Genomic DNA, 17638 nt, shown 5'->3' with positions numbered 1-17638 from the left:
AGTGAGGAGGCCCTGCTGGGGACCACCTGGGTCACACCTGGTTCTCAGAGGCCTTGCAGGCTGCCCTTGGCAATGGTTTGGTGTCCCTGTGGTGCTGGGGATTTAACAGGCACTGGGCCACACGAACAGCACATGTCTTAATCCCCGTACTATCTCCTCAGCCCCGGGTGGCTTGTGTGTCTGCTTAAGTAGGCCCTGATATCCAGTGCCAATCTGGGTGAAGATAATTTCCAGAGGAGATTTATCTTTTAATCAGTCAACTTTGAATAAAACAGAGAGCCCTTCCTAAAGTGGGCTCATCAATCAGCTAAAGACATTCAAAAGCTGAGGTTCTCCCGCAGAAGAATTCTGCTCTCACTCTGCCTTAGAGAGGCGAGCTCAACAGACACATACTCTCTCTAGAGCCGTATTTGCTAGACACATATTCTCTAGATACATATTCTCTCCATAGACACATATTCTCTATAGACACATACTCTATAGACACATATTCTCTATAGACACATATTCTCTAGACACATTCTCTCCATAGACACATATTCTCTATAGACACATATTTCTCTATAGATATATTCTCTACAGACAAGTATTCTTTCTATAGACACATATTCTCCATATAGATACATACTCTCTACAGACACATATTCTCTACATAGACATATTATCTATAGACCTATATTTTCTCTATAGACAAATAGTCTCCAAAGAGACACAAAGTCTCTATAGACACGTATTTCCTATACAGAAACGTGTTCTCTATAGACATATTTCTTCTCTCCAGACACATATTCTCTGGAGAACCACACCCTGGTCCTCTGGAGAACATGGGCTAGTGCACTGTACTCCCCTTCCTGACTCACTGTCCCCCTTTCCTTCAGGCGTCCCCAGGGATCAGCTCCTGAATCAACGAAAGGCCCCTGGTACTTGCCCCTCAGAGACTCTGAAATGAATGGGGGCAAGTCAGGGACATGGATGAGTTAATGATGCTTTACATCCTATGTTGGATCTTCACAAACATCAACCGATTCCCCCGAGGCCCCATTCACTGCAGAACTGTCACACCCGGTATGGTCCTCCTGCGACTCAAGGGAAGGGACACCCAGCTTAGTGAGAGCTGAGCACAGGGCTCTGGGTCAGACTCCACATCCACTGATGAGATTTTCAGAGTGTCTGCACCTGCGCTCACAGACTGTCAAGTACACACATCTCAGAGGCATTTCATCCTCAGGACTGCCTACCTGGTATATTTCTTTGATGTAAAAAAGTATTTTGACATTTTCAATTACCCCTGGAGCCAGCTCCAAAACAAACTCTTCTAGGAAGAAAGACCAAAAAGAAGGGTTGGAGAGCCCTGTCTCCGGGAAGGGTCTCCAAAGCTTTGGATGTGGCTGGGAGGCTGCAAGGGTCCAGAGCACAGACTCCATGGGCAGCTTCATTTACTTTTGTGAGGGCCATGCCCAGTGGTGTCTGGTCTTCCCCTGGACCACTAACCAGGGATGCTCAGGGATGAAACTCAGGGTTATGCATGTGGCCTAGCAGGGTTGTGCATGTGCTCCACCACTTGGAGCACCCCACCCTCCTGTATGTCCAAAAGGGAGTCCCTGAGGGGTGGTGGAGAGGCCGAAGGAGCTCCCCCACCATCCAGTTGGGCTCAGCACCTGGGGGTTCCAAGGAAGGGTGGGTGCGTGGGGCTGGCGGAAGCTGGGCCAGGGGCCACATCTAATGTAAGCCATCGGCCAGCAGCCCTGCAGGGCAGGGGATGCTGGTGCCGATTAGACTGCCCCCGTGCATGCTGGCTCTTCTGCAGGTCCTCCTGGGCAGCTGGAGTTCATGTCACGCCAAATGATGTCACGGAGAAGGAAAAGCTGATCCGCCCCAAGCCATGCTTGCAGCCGGCTCCTGCCCCTGCCCCCAGCGGGTTCCTGGGGCCAGGAGGGAGCCAGCTGCCTCACATCAACCCCCGCTCTGCTCGCTCTGTGTGCCTTTCCAGTCTTCTTTCCCGCTCTCCCTCGGAACAACAGTTCAGCTGTGAAATTCTACCAGCAAATTCTCTTCCCTTCGGTTTCCCAGGAGGGATTGTGGATGGGGCGGGGGTGGAGGCGGTGGAGGCAGAGGGCAGGCAGCTATTTCCACGTTCCTAGCATTTCTGAGTGGTCTCCCTTCTCCAGGCAGGATGTAGTAACACTCCCCCTGATGACCCCCATGGACCTGCCTAATGCTTCTTTGGACACAGAAGGAGCTCAGAGAATGTTCTCTGCGTGCAAATACTCTCAGGAGTAGAAAGGTGGCCCTAAGCTAGAGCCAGGGGAGGGCCAAGGAACCTGGTTCTGATCCTGTTTCCGTTGTGGGCTGTGTCTCTGAATCCTAGGACAGGGCTGAACTGTGAGTCTAGCCCCAATGGGCGCCCCTCACACTCGCAGCTCTGCAAGACGAGAGTCCCAGAGACATGGGGCGGGAGGTGGAGGGGGTGGGAGGGGAGGGGAGTCGGAGGCCAGGGCGTGTAGGATCAGAGCGTGTGATGTTCTGTTGAGAGTCCACTCCAGATTCTCCACTCCAGAGAGAACACGCTCGCCACCACCGCCTATTCTGGCCAGAAAGCAGGTACCCGTGGGCAGGGGCTCCCACCCTGTCTTACACGGGTCAGGAGGCTCCAGGGAGCCCCTGGTCACTCCCCCCAAGTCTGGAAGACAACCAGGCTGGGCAGAATTCTCGTTTTCAACGGCTGGGTGAAATGTGACGTGTTGACGTCAGTGTTCTGAGAGTGAGGACTGTGTCTACCCCCACCATGAGCCCATGCTCCACACGAGACAAGTTCAGATGCCTCCAGAACAGGGCCCACCACTGTCCTGACGCAGCCTCCCTCCCCAGTGGACGGTAAGCTCCAAGCTCAGGGAAGCCATGGGGCCATGCTGGGGGCCTGGCACAGGGGCTGACAGTCACTTTTTGAGGAGCAAAATTAACTATTGTTGGTGGAATAATTCAGCAGGTGGGGGCGGGCCTAGACACTGGCTCTCTAGTTCGAGGAGTTGTGTCTGCACCCCGCAAACCCTGTTGGGGCTGTGCTGGCGGCTCTCCTCAGACGCTGCAGAGAGGGAGCTGCCGGGAGGCTGCGAGGATGCTCCTTCCCGCCTGCCGCTGTCAGATCACCCAGCCCAGGCCACATGCAGCCTCTTCTGCAGTCAGTTCTCAGCTTTGTCCCTGGCCCCCAGAACCAGTGCCCTGCCCCTCCTTTGAGGTTTAGCTCCAAGCTAATGGGGACTGTAACTGCAAGGAGGAGATGACTTACCCCAGGGTCCTTTAGTGTACTTGCTTTTTTGGGGAGGGGGGAAGAGAAGGGGATACACTAGGCTGTGCTCAGTCAGTGCTTACTCCTGCCTCTGCACTCAGGGGTCATTCCTGGTAGGCTGAGGGGCTATATGTGGTACTGGGGATTGAATCCTGGTCAGCCTCATGCAAGGCAAGAGTCCTGCCATATGATCTATTGCTTTGGCCCCAAGAACCATCTCTGTGTCGATTCTCTCCACTATGTGAAAGTAGAACCTTCCTCGTTGGCATAATTTGCTAAACCATTTATTTTTTAAAACTCTTAGCATGCTCAACATCTTTTTTCCATATACACTAATGTAATGGCATTGCTAACCTCCAAAAATAACCTACCAAACCATACCAAGCAGAAATGCTTGACTCTGGGAGAAGCTGGTATAGTGCCAGGTCTAACTGCTGAGTGTATTCTGTCCACCTGTAGATGGAGACTACGCACCAGTGAGACGGGCAAGGGGACCTGGTAACGCTGTTAACTAAGGAAGTGCGGAGTGCGGCTGAGGAGAGAGCCTGCAAGCAAGTGTCTGCATGTCTGGGGGTGCGCTTCTCAGAGCATTCTGTGAGTGCACAGACCTGGCTCAAATGCAGAGTGAGAGGCATGGTGTCCAAGGTGCTAATATCCATGCAAGGACTGAAAATACCGCTGCTAGGATCATACTCGGAGAGGTCAGGGGCCCCAGTGCATGGAACACTAAGTAGGTGCTTTGTCGCCAACCTTTCTCCGGAGCTGTTTTCTATTACCCTTCCAGACAAGAGCAAAGCATCTGCCAGAAACTACAGCATTTCTGGATTCATTCCCTGCAGCTGATCACACTCTCTGAATTCTACTCTACTCTGAGGCTGTCTCATGCTGGGGCTGAACCCAGTCTCAGAGAACCCAGTACAGAGACTTACCCTGGGCAGAGCAAAGGCAGGGATGGTTGTCACTGGCCAGGGAATTGCCTGAGTCTTATCAATCAGTCTAGTCACTGCCTCTTTGGGAGGCTGGAGTCTTTGTCAAAGTTAGCAGCCCCAGCCCACCATCTATCCTTGGCCTCCAATTCCCTGATAAAGGAACCTCCACTCCACAATATCTGTCAGGTGCTACCACTCAATAGGGGGGCCCGAATGCCAGCACCCCTACCCCTCCCCACAGCTATATGGAACACGAGGTAGGACAAGCTTCAGTCCGTACTTTCCCACAGCTCCGCAGTAAGCTCCCAGTCAGAGCCACCTTCCTTGGCGGATTGGAAATCTGGGGTCAATGGCTATTTTTCACCGGAGGACTGGAAATTGTGTTAAATGGGAGAAACAATGGTAAGACGAAAGAGGAGAAGGATGCCCAGAAGCAAAGAGGATTGGGGGCACCAGGAGCAGGGGACTCCAGAGACATCCCTCTGCCCTGACCACAACCTCACAAGGCCCCTCAGCGCAGAGGGCCCAGCCCTGGCTCCTCACCGATCTCTCCGGGAACGTGCTTGCCGTGGAAGCTGAAGCAGACGGTGACATTCAGGCAGGTCACAGGCTGCAGCCCGTCATGGCACTGGGGGGCGGTGATATTGACAGAGGCAGGGAGGAAGACTGAGACATCCACAGTGATGACGGGCCTCGCCCTGTGTGGGAGGAGAGGAAGGAGATGTAGTTTGAGAACCACATGCGACAAAATCAAGGTTGAGTCTGCAGCCCAGCACTTTGTGGAGGAGCGAAAGAATCAGGCCAGACGGGGAACAGGATTCAGTAGACTTCTGCCTTGAATAGTGGCCGGTTTCCTCATAAATTCATGGTTAATGGTCAGTCTTCCGAATATAAAGGTGAGCCGGCTAATAAAATGCCATCTGGTTGAAGCCATAATCGAACCACCAGATGTTGGCATGATTGCCTGTGATTCCAGGAACCAGATTCCCATTTCTGCTGTCAGACCAGAACTGATTTCAGAGTTCCCACGGTGGGCGCATGACCAGACAAACAGATGCACAGTGGAGATTCCCGATCCACCTCCACCCTGCCCCGTGAACCACAAAGTTCCAGTCCCATCTGGAGGGTCAAACCGCCCCCTTCATTTACTGCCATTAGCTTCTTCAGTATTTTTATCAGTGAGCTTGATTAATGGAGTCCCAGCTGCTCACAGCCAGCTGCTGATACTCCAAGCTGAGATCGACCAACTGACCTCAAAACGAAGCACCAACCCACCCACTCCCTTAGAGATGGCCACCACCACCCCAAGGCAGGGACAGATGAGATGATTGTCCTGCCTCCTGTTAACCCCTGCCCTCTCCAGCTAACCCAACAGAACAAACTTCCTAAAGGCAGGGCCAAACCATTCCAGTGGAAAAGGGTTGGGAAATGGGGTGTCACAGGCCCTCCTGCCTAAGGCTGGGCGGAAAAGGCGATGCTGTGCCCCTCTGCAAACCCATCATCTTCTTCACCCACCCTGCCTTACAGGGAGCCCCGATTCAATCTCCAGGAAAGGGCAACCCACCTCCAGGGCACTGGATGACCTGAAGGACCAGGGGGCATGCAACCCCAACCTATACTGTGCACAACTATCCTACCAAGAGCTCCTAGGCACGAGGCAGACAGGAAGGAGAAGCAAGAGTAGCCCTCTGAGAGGACAGCACAGGGGAATCAGAGAGCATGCTGGGATTCCAGGGACATGGCTACCCCCTTCTACCCCTGTAGTCCTCACAACTGGGGTGCCAGGGCAAGCTGTCTCCATCCTGAGTGCTCCCCTGACCCTCACGTCATCTGCAGGCTGCCTGAAGCCCTCTTCTAACATTCGCATTAGAGTTGAGGGGGGAGAACAGCCGCACACAGAGCAGATGGTGGCATCCCGGGCTGCCAAAAGGCATCCTGAGAAATGATAGGCACGCCTGCCCTGCCCCCGGCACCCCACACCCACTGGACACCTCAGTTTCCTTGCACCTTTTTTGTTTCATCTCCAAGTATTGTTTGGGGACCAGGAAAAGCCCTGAAATCTTTCATGAGCTTCTCTGATCATTTCCTTTGCCCTTCCCTGGCAGGGCACCAGGCGCCTCCCCTGCTGACCCCAGACCTGCCCCCTTCAGTTAATCGAACAGAACAAACTTCCTGAGGGTAGGGCCAGGCCAGCCCACACTCCAGCGGAAAGGGGAGGGTGGGAAATGGGGTGTCACAGACCCACCTGCCAAATGCCAGTCTCTGGGATCAAAGCAGAGGGCCCCCGAGGACAGCACTATGTGGCCTCGGAGCGCCGTCTCTTCCCATTAGGGAAACAATGGAACGGCAGGCACCTCAGGGCAGGGGAGAGCCAGGCCCACTGATTTTTTGAGGGGGGTCGGTACTGCTTGAGGGGCAGACAGGGTGCAGGGAGAAACAGCCCCTAGAAGGGACAGCTGGCCTCAGCCCTGAGACTCTCCTCACCCACCTCCTTGCATGCTCTGAGGCCCAGAGCGTAGAGGGGGTTGCAGGTGCACTCAAAGGCCTGGTTGCTGAGTCTCACACTGGTCCCATCCAAACGAGGATGACCCCAAGTCCACCAAGGGCTGGTCAGCCCTGTCACGACTGGTAGTTCTACAGACCTGAGTCAGTTCCGAGTAAGTGGATGGTGGCCACTTACTGCTGCCATCCCGGCATCTGCCCCAGGGAAGCAGCTCCAGATTGACCTGTCTACCCCCAATCCCCCGGGTCCCTCCACGTTCCCTTTCTGATGGGCCCCCACTCATTTTCTGAGTCTTCCCAGGCACTCCTGGAAGAGACCAGAGTGTCACCCTCAGCTTCACCCTCAGCTTTGTTCCAAACTGCACTTGGTCCCAAACCTGTTCCCTTCTGGTGGTGCTGGCTCAAGAGAGGAGGCACTTTCCCACCCACAGACTCTATATCAAATCTTATCACTCTCACCCCACTTCAACGGCACCCTTCTCTGTCTTGTTATTTTATTTTTGGAGGCAGGTGGTCAAACCTGGCAATGTTCAGGGGTTACTCCTGGCTCTGCACTCAGGAATTACTCCTGGCAGTGCTGGGGGACCCTTTGGAATGTCAAGGATCGAACCTGGGTCGACCTCATGCAAGGCAAAAGCCCTACCCACTATACTATCGCTCCGGCCCCCTCCCTCTTGTTTTCTGGAGCTACACAGCAGTGCTCAAGGTTCATTCCAGGCTTTTTGCCCAAGCATCATTCCTGGCAGGACTCAGGGGACCACATGCGTCAGATTGAACCTGGGTCGGAAACATACAAGGCAAGTCTTTAAATCCCTGCACCATCTCTCAGGCTCCCCGTCCTGAGACGGCCTGATGTCTTGTCATTTCAAGAAGCCCAGAAACAGGGCCCGAGAGATAGTCTGGTGGGTAGGGAGCTTGCTTTGCATGCAGCCAACCCGAGTTTGATCCCCGGCATCCCATATGGTCCCCTGAGCACCAACAGGAGTAATTCCTGAGTTGCAAAGCCAGGACCTCTGAGCATCGCCGGGTGTGGCCCACAAATCCAAAACAAATTTTAAAAGGGAAAAAAAGAGGCAGCAGCCCGGGAATGTGTTTGACGCAAAGGAATCCTGATGAGCCAGAGCAAGCATCCCGGGATACTGAGGAGAGTGGAACTAATGTCAGGAAACCTCTGAATCAAGCTCCCCCGACACCCCCCACAGCCCCCCGCCACACACACACACACTGTCATCTGCAGTCCCAGAAGCTCTTCTTCCCTAGCATGTAAGGAAAATTCTCAGCCCTAGCCCAGAAGAAGGGCTGATCCGGAAAGGAGCATCCAGTCCCTTTCCGGGAAACCAGGCAGGTTCTGTCTTCGCAGAGCTGCACCTGCTAAAGAAGGAAGGTGCCTCCATCATCCCGAAGGGGACAGGTCTCACCCTTTCCATCAGAGTCACCCCTACTAGCGGCTGCTCCCGAGGCCCTGTGCTAAGTGCGGCTCTTCCTTCCCTCCTTCACAGTTCGGGAGTTCCCAGAGAGAACCCACACATCCTCCTTAGGAACTGACCGCCCAGCACAGCGCCACACACATCACGCCCCTGGTCTCAGAAGCCTGCCTGTTTGCCAAGGCAACATTTCGGGTAACTGGTTCCCTTAGACACCAGCAGCGTTTTCCCTCTCCCCCATCCCCCAAGAGGACACCCGTTTCTAGAAGAGGCTGTGTCACACCGTGGTGGGGACTCAGAAGAAGGCGGTGCTGAGGGAGAGGCATCGAGGCCTCCGGGCCCCCGTCCAGCTCTGCCGAGATGCTGCTCGCCTATTTTAGAAAGTTCTGCCATCAGGATATTCCCCAAACCTAAGCGCCTAAGAGCTGGCTCCCACCCCGAGTGTAATTCGGCCTCCTCTGACTCATGCAGCCAGAAATACCGGGAGATGGTTTGGAGGTAACGGGGTGTGCCAGGGAGGGAGGCAATCATGGATCTTTGCAGGAGAGAGCCAGACTGTACTGGCTCCAGGGAGAGCTAGGCCCAAATTCCTGCTGCTGCCACAGGGAAGAAAGTGCTCCCCCAAAGATAGTGAGACTCCAGTCGCTGGGAAGTGAGGGCCATAGAGGTGTGGGGCAGGAAGAAACAGGACACAGTGACGATGTCCAGCTCTGAGGGTGCCCTGGCTTCCAAGCAAAGGGAGGGGTGCGGGCAGCACATCACAGAAAGCAAGAAGCCAGGTGTAGGCATCCCCAAACTCTGCCTGGAAACCTGTCACCCTACGCAAATGAGCTATTCAAGACGGGCAGCTGCAAACCACAGGAGGGTCAGAGAACATGAAAACAAAGGCTCTTGTCCGTTGATAGGCCCCTCCACCTGCAAGCAGCAGGATGGAAGGAATTGCTGAGGAACAGAAAATAGCTCCTCTGTGTCCCCCGAAACCATCCCATCCCCTCCCCCGTGGAGGACGGAATCCAGGGGAAGAGAGGCTCACCTCAGAAGAACAACGCTGTCCGACATGAAGGCTCCGACCGTGACATCTGTGGACCAGAAAATTTACAGGTTTGGAGTCATGTGGAAGTCTCTCCCCACCCTGACAAGGGTCCCCAGAGTGAAGACTCCCCTTAGGCCAGGTCAGGAGGCCCTCACAGCCACCCTCTGGCCTGTGTCATGAATTGGTGAGACTCAGAGGTACCAGTGTACCAGTGTTCCATGGCCAGTCACCAGACGAAGTGCTGAGGCACAGAGAGGCAGCAGGAAGTGAGATGTCCCACCAGTGGTATAAACTGGGGATTTGTATAAAAGTACAAACTGGGTTTCAAGTATCTCATACAAGAAAATGTTCCCTATCTTCTTTAAAAGCTAACATTTCATATTTAACTCAGAAGATATTTATTTACTAAATATTAATTAATCACTTATTAACCAAGATTTATATTATTTGTGATAGCCATTAAACACTTATTAGACACTATTGTTTTTATTGGCTTAAGTATGCATTGATACATTAAAACACATTTAAATTTAAAAATTCATAAAAGGACTTCAACTATAAAACAATACAGAAGTGGGAGCTGATCATCTTTCCTCTTAAATAGCTCAGCCTAGCAAATGTGCACTCGCCCACTGGTTCTCTGCCTTTCTCCGGCATTTAGCCCTGGATTTTGCACTACAGCTGCCCAGGCAAAACATCTGAATCACAGAGAGGGTGGGCTGCTTCATCTCTGGGACTCCTTCATTACAAAAAAGCAAGTCTCGAATGCATGAATGGTAGGTGCTGCTAAAAAGTCTGCACTTGCACTTGAGCATGGCTGTGAATTTCATTCCTTTCTGATACTTTTTTTTTTTAATGACTGGGTATTTAAAACAGAACAAAAAAATCCTGAATATTTTGCCATTTCCTCCATGAAATGCACAACTAAATTCAGAGACATCAGGAAGTGTGACTCAGGAGCTCTTGATATGATTATCTGGGTCCCTGTCTACCATGCTGTGGTCTCTGGTCAGTCCATTGGGTTCTCTGAGGCTCAGTTTCCTTGCCAGGGGCGCCCCATCTCTACCTACCGACCTGGTATGAGACAGACATTATATGTGGAAGCAATTTGCATCTAGTCAAGTGCAAAGCCAATGTAAGGTATTGTTTAGGGAAGGCCACAAATTGCCCTCAACAGAAGAAATGCTTTCTCACACTTAAAAAGACCCATGAGGGTCTGTCTTGGACAAAACCTTCAACACTGGCCCTTTGGGGTTCCTACTTCTCCCCCAGATCTGACAGTTACAAGAATGATCCAAAGCCCCCTAAGAAATCGCAAGGCAGGGCAATTCCTGCAAGCTTACACTCACCTGCCCAGATCCTGCAGAGATAATTTAAGTGGGAAAATGTTTTTTTTCTCAAAAGCAAGTTGCTCTATAATTTCAGGGACATTTTTTTCTGCATGCCATGATGATTTGGAATTTTTTTTTCCCTGCAATATCAGTTTCTCACCTCACCTCACTCTTAGATGCCAAAACAGTACTATCCTACTGCCCCCAACCAGTTATAGCTTGGGGTTAGGATGGCAATTGTTCATTTTATTCAATTATCTTCAACTACTACCAGGCATTTATTAGCCCTAAAGACAAGTCAGCCAGCCTTGAATGGAGGTCTATTTTGCCTGTTTGGGAGAGCATATGGTTTTCTTTATGCTCTTAGTCTTTCTCTCAATAATCTTGTGGTGACTGGGGGCAGGGGTAGTGCTGGTTGGCTGCCTTTTTTTTTTTTTCACTCTGAGGAGTAAGAAACCTCTGAACATGACTGATACAAAAAATCCAAAATATGAAGTTTCATGATGTATGATTCTAAATTCAGACAGTGCCCTTAATTAAAAAGATTCGCCCCCATAGAAATCACTGCAGAGACCCACCCTTCCAGTAAGCCAACCCTTCAGAGTAGATCATTTTACATACCCAAAATAAACATCAATACTTTCACCCTCAAAGCAAACACCAGGCAAAACACCCCCACTCTATTGTGTGAATTCCTAATCCCAAACAGGGGTAATCACAGCTTACCAGACTGGCAAGCAGTCTACCTCCGGCTTTTATCTTTATCTCTTGTGCCTGCAGAAGAAAAATAGCTTACCAGGATAGCCGTTTCCATCCATATCAATGCCTCCTGATATGGACTGGCCAAACATCCGCAGCACCGGATTTATCTTCCGCCCCAACAGTTTCTGAAACAGATCATAGGGAATCAAGTCACCGGAAGGGCACACCATCCCAAATATTCAGGTTTCTTATTGCTTGCCTTCACCAAATCTCACTTCAGATTGTTGAGTTCAGTGCTAACAAGAAAATCCACCTAGATTAGTGTGTTAAGGTTTTGGCACACTGAAATCGACATCTGAAATTGTCCCTCCCTGAAAGAGATGCGGTTTTGTTTTCACACAGAGAGAGCTGGCCAAAAAAAAAAAAAAAAACCCTCATTTTCCTTATCTCTTCCTACCCAGGTATCGACTAAGCATGTAACACTCATCCCTGACACGGCTAAGCATGTAGCACTCCTCCACATAGACAAGCAGACGGCAGGTCAAGCTGGGACCAATGGTCACTTGGAAACTATCTCTCCATCAAGCCAAACAGAAGAGTCATGGGTTCCCAGCTCAGAGACATGAGGAAGCAGCTCTACTCAGTAACTCCCCAATTCCGTGGTGGTCTTGAGCCTTCTATAAACTGGTGGGGATCCCCAAACTCTGCTCAAGCCTCCAGTTTACAGCTCAACTTCCATCATACCAGCACCTGTACTCACATTGTATCCATCGTTAAATTCAACATATGTGACTGCGTGGCTCCTTGGCTCAAGAATAGCTGTTGCCTGACCAGCGGACACCATACAGCACTGTCCATGTATTGGTTCCTCACAAGGATATAAAGTCCCTGAACCGCCGTAGTCCCCCATCTCTGGGATCTGACCCGTTCCTTCTCCCCCTTATCTACCCAGGCTCCCTGGGGAAGCTTGTCCCAGTGCCTTTGTGGTGGATCAGAACTTGGTTTCCATGCCATGAGGCAAAACCCACGTTAGAACCAGGTGTCTAAGTTTCCAGTAGCTCACGCCGAATTTCCCCTTATCCTTCCCATACTGGAATCATTCATTAAGCAGAGCAATCAAGAGGTGGGGGAGGTGCTCCATAGGGTCTATAGAGGGAGATGACAGGGTTGTGGCCCCCTCCCCCACCCCCAGCAGCGAGTAACTGCAAACCCCCCTCCGCCTGCCATCTTTAGTTAAGTTGGCCGACAGGAAACGTGCAAGCATCAAAGTACAAACTCGGACACTGGAGGAAACCCTCAAGCAATGCCCCTTGCTAACAGGCAGACCCCACGGCCCCCCTAGCACTGGCTAAACAAACATTTCTGTGCGTCTTCGTATTTCTCAAAAGCCACATCTTAGAGCAGAGGAGCTCAGCTCTCGGGTCCAGCAGCAGCAGCAGCGGCGGCAGCAGCTGGGTTTGCATTTCCAGGATCTGCTGTGGCTGGAATGGGGGTGTGGGGGGCAGGAGTGGAGGGGTGGTCCATTTGGGGGTGGCAAGGCGGGCTTAAGTGATCCCGCAGACATCTGCAGACCATTATGCCATAAAGCCAGGAAGATAAGTCTGCTCAGTGCTAATAACCTTAAATGAAAACCAGGAGCCCAGAAAACCTCTGCTTGACCAGTTTCCTAGGCAGGGTCCCTAGGGGAGCAGAAAGATCACAGGCTGGCGTGACAGGCCCGGGGGGCTCCCCCAATCTCGAAAGCCACACGAGGATCTTAAAATCAACACTTCATGGGGAACTGGAGGAAGAGGAAGGAGTTAACTTGTGATGCGAAAGAACATTGGGCCCTGATCTCACAATTTATCCAGCAGAAATAACACCAGTCTGGGCCAAAGAAAAGCTAGTCCCTCGCCCAAAGTTTTTTCCGGATCTGTTCCTCTCACTCCCCTCACAATACGGCTCTGTCTCACCCAAGGCTCTGGTGAATCTGTCGTTAAAATTGAGGGATAGGATGGGGGAGAGGTGTTTTTTCTTCCCTGTTAAGTCACAGACCTTATCAAGTACATATTAGCAGCTTGGAAAAATATGATCATCCTTTTTTTTTTTCTCTTTTTAAATTTGCAGAGCTCCAAAGCACTTCTCTTTGTCAAAGCTAATGAGCTCGCCTGCCTGCTGACAAAGGCAGGACCCGTCCAGATGCTGATTTCTATTTCCTACTGAGGACACTCCACACTGACCACAAAATTTATCCTTCAGTTGGCGGCGGGGATCCCACCCAGCAACAAAACAAAACACTGGAAGGCCAGGAGGATGGGAAACGGGGTCTCCTGCAGTGGCCTATGTGTGACTGGCTTCCAAGGTCCAGCAACAAGCTTCCAGGAGGATGCATGGAGAGTGACCCCAAGGGCTGCCTGAGGACAGGGCACCTGAAATGACTTGCAGCTTGACATACAAGGAACAGCATCCTTATGACACATTAGAGGGTCCCAGTGAGACACACGTAGCCCCCTTCCTCCTGACACCCCTGAGTTCGTTGCTGCCACCATTCCTCATTTCTTATGAAAAGAAGATGGTCCACAGATAAAACTGCCCTCAGAGTAAGGGGGCTTCCTGGCAAAGCAAAACTTCAAGAGCCAATGGCCACTTACTAGCTGCTGACCTTCAACAGGTTAAATAACTCCCTTGGGGCTACAGCTCCTGGTGAGTCAAAGTCGTATGAGAGAGGCACCATCTCCCATGGCAAGGGTGGAGATGAGATGAAACAAGAGAGCGGGACCAGCATCCAATCATGGGGAACTGGGAATCTGGCTCCGTGGCAGGGTAAATGCCTCACATGGGTGAAGCCCAGGGTTTGCCTCCCAGTGCCATCAAACAGGAAGCAGCAGCCCCTGGTGCAGGAAGCCCGGCACAGAGGGACCCTGAAGCTCTACAGGCCACAGGCCAACCCTCACCCCTTAATCGACGTGTCTGCTACAGGAACAGCTGTGAAGGTATGCGCTGAACGAATATACTTTCCCAGGGAGGCCAGGTCAACCCGACAAGACCTTTTCCTCACCCAGAGACATTTTCGTGTATGAACAACGTTGGAGACTTTCCTATTTCGTTTCGTTTCATAGATGAGCACAAAACACAGTTCAGAATTAGCGGCAGTGAAGACCCGAGGCCCACGGTCTTTGAGGGGAGGAACTCAAGGTAAGCAGCTAAGTGCTCATTAAATCAATGAGGGCTGGTTGGAAAATTCTCAGTGCTCTCGGTCCTTTTCGCCACTGGCCCACAGGGAGAAAAACCCAGGGCTATGCCACTCTCTGCTCAGACATTCATAATATCCTATTGATACTCTGTCAAGAGAGGGACTTCCTTTTTCCCATGGGCTGGGCTCACACCATCAGCAAGTCTGAACACCACGCTGATACGGCAGAAAACAGAAGTGGTTACTTCCATGTTCCCAAGTCTAGGGCACAAGGCCAACCTATGACCAGCTCTTTGATTCAAAGCCAGTTTCAGCAACAGCCCTGTGACCATTTTCAGGCCCAGCTTTCTCCACCTTTCTCGACAAGATTCTGTTTTACAACACTTTGGCTTAGCACAGGCAAAGGGGTAGCACTGTAGCACTGTCGTCCTGTTGTTCATCAATTTGCTTGAACAGGCACCAGTAACGTCTCCATTGTGAGACTTGCTGTTTGGCATATCAAATATGCCACCCGTAGCTTGCCAGGCTCTGCCGTGCGGGTGGGATACTCTCAGTAGATTGCCAGGCTCTCTGAGAGGGGCAGAGGAATCAAACCCGGGTCGGCCACATACAAAATAAACACCCTACCCGCTGTGCTATCACTCCAGCCCAGACAAAGGAGTAAGAAAAAAAAAGGGGGGGAGAAAAGGAAGAGAGGTGCTTCTTAAATCAACAGCCAAATGGCTAGTCCCACATACAGATGTTATCTTCTGTAGGCAGGATGCATGCCTGGGCGTGCACTAACCCAGGATGGTGTGAACTGATTTGAATCCAATGCACAATATCAGTGGTCTCCAACTCAGGTGGGGATGGCTGAGGTAAGGAGCAGCAGTGTTGAGTTTCCTCTGCACCCCCGAGCATGGGGCACAGAAAAGACGGCCTCCCCTTGTGCTGTGTGAAGGCCCCCATGTCCCTCTCCCACCATTACCATTGAGTACTGAGGCACGATCCCAACAGCATCCCCGTGGTAGATGTAGATGGCGCCCGAGAAGTCATCCTCCTTGGGGGCACCAATGGCCACATCTGCAGGGGAGAAACAGCTCTTGTCAGAACCCTGAGCTCGCTTTTCCTAATGCCTGACATCCCGGGCCCCTCGGAGCAGAAACACCTTAATTGATGATTTCTCAAGCCTTGAATTAGACACAAAATCTCTTAGTATAGAAGGGGGGGCAGGGAAGCCAAAAGAAAATGACAGAAACTGAGAAAAACCTAGTTCAAGAAAAGATTTATCTCATTGTCACAGGGGAAATTGTGGCTCCATCAAACACAAAAGAGACAAACATCAACCACTATCGTTTTGGTCTGAACTGGGAGTCTGGGAATATGATTTTGTATTTGATGAATAGCATCAATTGTTTGGGGCAGGGAGATAGCGTGGTGTGAGGGGTACCCATACACCTTGCATATGCAAGGGGCCAAGTTTTCACCCTGGCAAGTTTGCACACAGGTCCCAGGCAGCAATAAAGCCAGCCTCAGTATTCCCTGGCACCCGGTGACCCAAGCATTAAACCGTCCAGCCTGATTAGCCGAGTCTCACCAGGAACAGTCTCTCGACCCCTGAATGGCTGGGAGACTTCACCAAAAAAAAAAAAAAAAAAAAAAAGCCAACTATCTGTGTCTTTCACTAGGGGATGGGAAAGCCAAGAATGCCCCCTAACCATGGCCTGTCAGGGCAGGAAACTCGATGACAATGGTCATTGCAAAACTGAGAAAGATGACTCCATTCTGAGATAAGAGGATTATAAAAATTGGCATTCGCCATCTCCTAACACCCCCCCCTTCCCACACACACACACTCACACACACATGCAAATATACATGCACGCACACTGCACACTCACAAACTGAAAATGCCTGGAGCCACCACACAACTTCCTTTCTCCCACTGCTACCCTAGGTCACGTGTCTGCAGGAGCACTGTGAGGGGAAGGCGCATGCACCCGTGTGACCTCGAGCAGGAGTCGTGCCCCTCTGCTGGAAGTTCACTCTGAGCGGAGCTGTGCGTGGTCGAGGCCTGCACGTGTGCCCCGCCCAGCAGCAACAGTGGCCAAAGCCCGTCTCCCACCACTGCCACCCCCAGGCCCCCGTGGCTGCCACAGGTCCTGGCACTATGCACATGGTGAGGGGAGAAGCTACTCAGCAGAGACAGGAGCAAGACAGATGCCAAGAACTGACAAGACGCCGCTGTCCAGACAGGGCCTCGGGTCCAGTTAGCCCAACACCCGCACATTCCGAAGCCCCTCCACTGGCAGGAGCCATCACTAAGCCAACAAAGTCCTCCTCAAGGAGGACCATGATCAGGGGAGAATGAGAATCTCCAATTTCATCCTCGGGCTTGCCACTTGCCCTGTGGAGGGGCGCAGGGGCTCAGGAACAAGGCGGCTTGTGGCCGGGAGGGATGCTGGTTCAAACTTCTCTCTCATACACCTGGTCCCACTGTGCAGTCACCTGACCCATCAATACACACTAAAGAGCACTGAGGCCAGGAGAAGGAATGAGGCAGAAGCCAAATGGCAGTGGCTCCCAAGTGTCTCCACGGAGGACAGGGAGTCCTCTCCTCGCCCCCAGACAAGCGATGGGCTCGCCAGGAGCCGGTCAGGGAGGTGCGGGGCCATCTGCAGCCAGGGCACGCTAGAGGGTGGCGGCCACTCCACCGCAGGGCCTGGGCCGGCCAGCCCACTGACCTGGGAACCCGTCGTCGTCCAGGTCACCCAGGCTGGCGATGCTCTCCCCGAAGTGAGCATTGTAGGCGCTGTCTCCGGCCAGCACCAGCTGCTCCTCCAGGGCTCCCTGGGAAACAGGACGAAGGAAACAGGGAAAAGAAAACACAAACAGAGAGAATCAACCAGAAAAACAATCAAATGCCAGCGCTTAGGAGGCCACCTCCCTGGAGCACAGTCACCAACAGGAAACACCTGGGAAGGGCCCCCCGGCACCCACCTCTGCCTCTGGGGTGCAGTGAGTGATTTTCAGCTGTGTGCAGAGGCCTTCAGAGAGGAGGCAAATCTTGGGTTGGCTAATGCCCGACCTCTTGCTTTTCCTAGCTGTCCATCCACAAACCCAGGTGACTTCCAGTCCTGCGGCCTCCTCTCCTTAGCGTGGCAAACACCCCCCCAAGTTGTTCCAAAGCGGCACCCATATTTCTATCTGTTCTGGTCTGTGCCTTCCAGAACACAGTTAGAAAGTGGTTTCTGCGAGGTACCACCTGGCACAGGATCAT

The 17638-nt window shown here is 52.0% G+C and overlaps 1 protein-coding gene across 1 annotated transcript in view; it reads right to left on the bottom strand.

Annotated features, from left to right (window-relative positions):
* The window catches only part of ITGA9 (integrin subunit alpha 9), a 327700-nt gene that overhangs the window by 242988 nt on the left and 67074 nt on the right, over positions 1–17638 (bottom strand). The window contains exons 10-14 of the mRNA XM_055137107.1: positions 17103–17208; positions 15347–15441; positions 11302–11392; positions 9175–9220; positions 4759–4913 (exon numbers count right to left, since the gene is read on the bottom strand). Coding sequence (XP_054993082.1) covers positions 4759–4913; positions 9175–9220; positions 11302–11392; positions 15347–15441; positions 17103–17208 — 493 coding nt within the window. The remainder of the gene's footprint in view (positions 1–4758; positions 4914–9174; positions 9221–11301; positions 11393–15346; positions 15442–17102; positions 17209–17638) is intronic.

The sequence above is a fragment of the Sorex araneus genome, chromosome 4, assembly GCF_027595985.1.
Source record: "Sorex araneus isolate mSorAra2 chromosome 4, mSorAra2.pri, whole genome shotgun sequence".
In the NCBI taxonomy this organism is placed as follows: Eukaryota; Metazoa; Chordata; class Mammalia; order Eulipotyphla; family Soricidae; genus Sorex; species Sorex araneus.
The sequence above is the reverse complement of the archived record's forward strand: the minus strand, read 5'-3'. Positions and strand labels throughout refer to the sequence as shown.